The 3,085-nt window shown below is 57.3% G+C and overlaps 2 protein-coding genes across 3 annotated transcripts in view; one reads left to right on the forward strand and one right to left on the reverse strand.

The window, feature by feature from the left end:
* Positions 1 to 1,453, forward strand: part of CHTF18 (chromosome transmission fidelity factor 18) — a 15,379-nt gene extending 13,926 nt beyond the window's left edge. For both annotated transcript variants that reach the window (XM_085301948.1, XM_085301949.1), the window contains 3 exons: positions 220 to 333; positions 784 to 841; positions 1,116 to 1,453. In XM_085301948.1, the coding sequence (XP_085158074.1) occupies positions 220 to 333; positions 784 to 841; positions 1,116 to 1,252 (309 nt within the window). In that variant the 3' untranslated portion in view covers positions 1,253 to 1,453. The remainder of the gene's footprint in view (positions 1 to 219; positions 334 to 783; positions 842 to 1,115) is intronic.
* Positions 1,454 to 1,459: 6 nt separating this feature from the next.
* On the reverse strand, positions 1,460 to 3,067 carry GNG13 (G protein subunit gamma 13). The gene is made up of 2 exons (XM_085301952.1): positions 2,936 to 3,067; positions 1,460 to 2,036 (listed from the first exon to the last, which is right to left on the reverse strand). Exons 1-2 carry the CDS (start codon positions 3,031 to 3,033, stop codon positions 1,931 to 1,933), a joined length of 204 nt encoding a protein of 67 aa, XP_085158078.1. The 5' UTR covers positions 3,034 to 3,067; the 3' UTR covers positions 1,460 to 1,930.
* Positions 3,068 to 3,085: the final 18 nt, after the last annotated feature.

The raw sequence follows: 3,085 nt of genomic DNA on the forward strand, positions 1-3,085 counted from the left end.
TTCTTTTTTTTTGTCTGTAATACAAAGATAAGCCACGCTGGGTTATCTGCCCAGGTAGGAAATGCACATGCGTGCATTTTAAACCCTATGGAAATAAAAGATGGAAGCCGTCAGCTGCGGGATCTTGGCTCGGGCACTGCCCCATCCCCAGGAGAAGCCTGGAAGAGGGGCAATCGCAGGAGCAGGGCGCCTCGCTCAAGCCCATCTCTCCCCCTCCAGGAGCCCGGGACGGAGGCGACGGTGGATGCGAAGCTCCGCGCACCCCAGGCCGCTCCGCGCAACCACGAGCAGCGCCTGGAGCACATCGTGAGGAAGGCCACCGCGGGCGAGAAGGTGAGGGAGCCGCTGGGGCCTCCAAAACAAACCGAGCTTTAAACACCCAGGTTTCGCTGCTGTTTGCGTGGCTCCGATAGCACTTCCCCTAAATGCATCGCCGGTTTGGTGAGGATTACGTTTTGCGGTGATTTGCATGCAGCTCCCGGCTGGGTTCTGCTCCTGCGGGAGACGCTTGAGCGGCTGCGCGGGGGGACGCGGCGGATGCTGCCCGGCGAGCGGGGCCAGGCTGGGCTCAGCCTGCTCCTGCGCTGTCTTCGGACAGGGCCTGGGGCGGCCTCGGCTCTTGATCCCGTGGACCCGGCGGCGCTGCCTGGGGTAGCGGGCGGCTGGCGCTGCACGGAGCTGGCGGACCCGCGTTGCGTTGGGTTTTGGCCGTCTCCGAGTACGCGCCGTGAACGCGGGCGGTGGCAAAGCCGCCTTAACCTGCTCTCCTTGCTTTTCTCGCAGCCCGAGACCGACTTCTTCGGGCGCCCGCTCGTCAGGAAGGCGGCAGCCCCGGCCCCAGGTAGGCGCGCGGGGAGCACGGGGCCGGGCGCTGCCGGCGGCTCCGCGGCGCTTGGGGAGGGCGACCTGCCGCGGCACGGGCACGGGCACCGCGGGGGGGGATCAAGATAAGAAACTCCGGGGGCGTCGGCACGTCGCTGCGCGTTTTCGGGCAGCACCGAAGCCCGGAGGGCTGATCCAGCCGGCCAGCGGGCTGGGCAGAGGGTTTGCAACTTAAACCTAGAGCTTTTGCAAATTGTGGGCGCTCATCCTTCCTCCCCTTCCCCGCTCCACAGCGGCCCAGCCCGCCGAGCAGGACTCCATCGAGAAGCAGATCGGGAAGGCCGTGGGGAAGAGCGACGTCTGGTTCCGATTTAACGAGGGCGTTTCCAACGCTGTCAGGAGGAATATCTACATTAAGGACTTGCTCTAGCGSGACAGAAAGGAAAGCAAAGAAATAGTAGGTGCAGAACAGAAAGAAAAAGCTCGGAGCTTCTAATTTTCTTTCTAATACCAGATGTGGGGTGTGAGGATGTTCCTGATTTTTTTTTTCAATTTTCTACTTAGCTGTTTTGTAAAAATAAATAAATGATAAAATAGAAAAAAAACAAAAATAAATAAAACATGAAGTATTGCTCTGTTTATTTCATTTATAAACCCTTAGTTGTCATAGTTTGCCTGTTTTGCTGCAAAATTGTATATTCTACAATATACAAAAGAAGATGTAATTACTGAAAATGTTTATAAACAAGTTTTCTTCACAAGTTCAAGAAAGCTGCCATGTTTACAGAAATGCTGGCAGAGGCAGGTGGAAGTTTGTAATTGGAAACCTTTGCCTGTTTGGAGTTGCTTCTCGTTCCCATGTGCAGTGCAAACCCGTGTTTCCCTGAAACAGTGCAGCTCTCAACCAATTTTGCCCATCCTGTGTGTGCTTTCTTTACCCAATATAAAAAAAAGAAACACTTCTACTAATAATAAGACAAGATGAAAGTAGGATTTTTGTTCTGTTGGTCATATTAGGACACTCTCTAATAAAAGATGTACAGTCGGCGTTAACGCGAGCGCCCGCGGGAGCCGGTCTGCGGCCGGCTGGCGAGGTCGCTGCGGCCCATCAGAGCAGGGTGCATTTTCCCTTCTCCACCCACGGGTTGTTTTTCATCAGCTCCGGGTTCAGGAATGGGTCCTCGGGGATGCCCTCTTCTATCCACTTAACGAACCTGCGGCGGGGAGGGGAGGGGAGCGGCGGGAGTCAAACAGCCCGGGCCTTTCTGCTCGCCTCTGGGGCCAGCACAAATAAGCCTTTCRCTTAATGCACATGTTCTGCACCAAAGTGGCAATATACAGCCAAACACTTCACAGCATTTGCAAATGCTCAATTCCCCCCCCCAACCCCGGGCTGTATCCTGCGGATTGCAGCGCGCTYGAGCTCTACCGATGCGCAGGTACGATGCGCAGGTACGTGCCCGCGCGTGGCCCACCAGCTGCCTCCTGCAGCCCTTTGGCCAGCTCCTATTTTCCTTTCTTTCCTGCATTAACACTGCACGCGCTGAACGAATCTCGCCTCGCCCCGGCTCCTGCCCGGGCTCCTCGGCGCCTGCTGCAAGGGAGGGCTGGGCTCGCGCAGCGCCAGCGGCCCGCTCCGGCTGCTGCACCAGATGGGCCCGGTTATAAAAAGCCTTTCGTCCCCTGCACCCGCGGCTGCCGGCGTGCGGACGGCCACGTGCCTGCCTCGCAGTTGTGATTTTAAAGTTTTATTTGCCAAAGTTGCTCTTTTTCCTAGCTCCCCGTCAGAAGAAGCCAGCTCGCAGGGAAAGCCTCGGAGGCTGATTTGGCTGGTGGGGGCTGGTCCAAAAACGCATTATGAGCAGCAAGGTATAAAARATGGAGGAGAAATGCCTTTGCCTTGCCTGACTTTACAAGACTTCTAAGTCTTTACAAGACTTCTAAGCCTTGTGAGTTATTTTTTTGGGGCAGGGGGCCGGGGGGGGGTCTGTACAGCCGCACCGCTGCTACGGACCCTTCTGAGCTGGAGCGTTGCTCTCCCCGTACGGAGCAGCTACGGCAACACCTGGGTGGGTTTTGCCACCGCCGGGCGCGCCGAGGCCCACGCACTCACTCCGGGATGGTCTTGGACGACAGCTCCCGCTTGTACGCCAGCTGGTACTTGAGGCTTTCCACCTCCTTCTTCCACTGTGGGAGGTCCCACTCCTCCATGGCTCCACCAAGGGGCTTGGCGAGGAACCGGCCGGGGCTGGAGAGGGCAAAT

This window comes from Rhea americana, unplaced genomic scaffold (genome assembly GCF_003343005.1).
Source record: "Rhea americana isolate MKP2758 unplaced genomic scaffold, rheAme1 scaffold_181, whole genome shotgun sequence".
Lineage (NCBI taxonomy): Eukaryota > Metazoa > Chordata > Aves > Rheiformes > Rheidae > Rhea > Rhea americana.

Coding starts and splice junctions, on each gene's coding strand:
- GNG13 (XM_085301952.1), bottom strand. CDS start 3,033: ATGGAGGAGTGGGACCTCCCACAGTGGAAGAAGGAGGTGGAAAGCCTC. Junction 2,037..2,935: donor TCGTCCAAGACCATCCCGGA/GTGAGTGCGTGG, acceptor TCCCCGCCGCAG/GTTCGTTAAGTGGATAGAAG.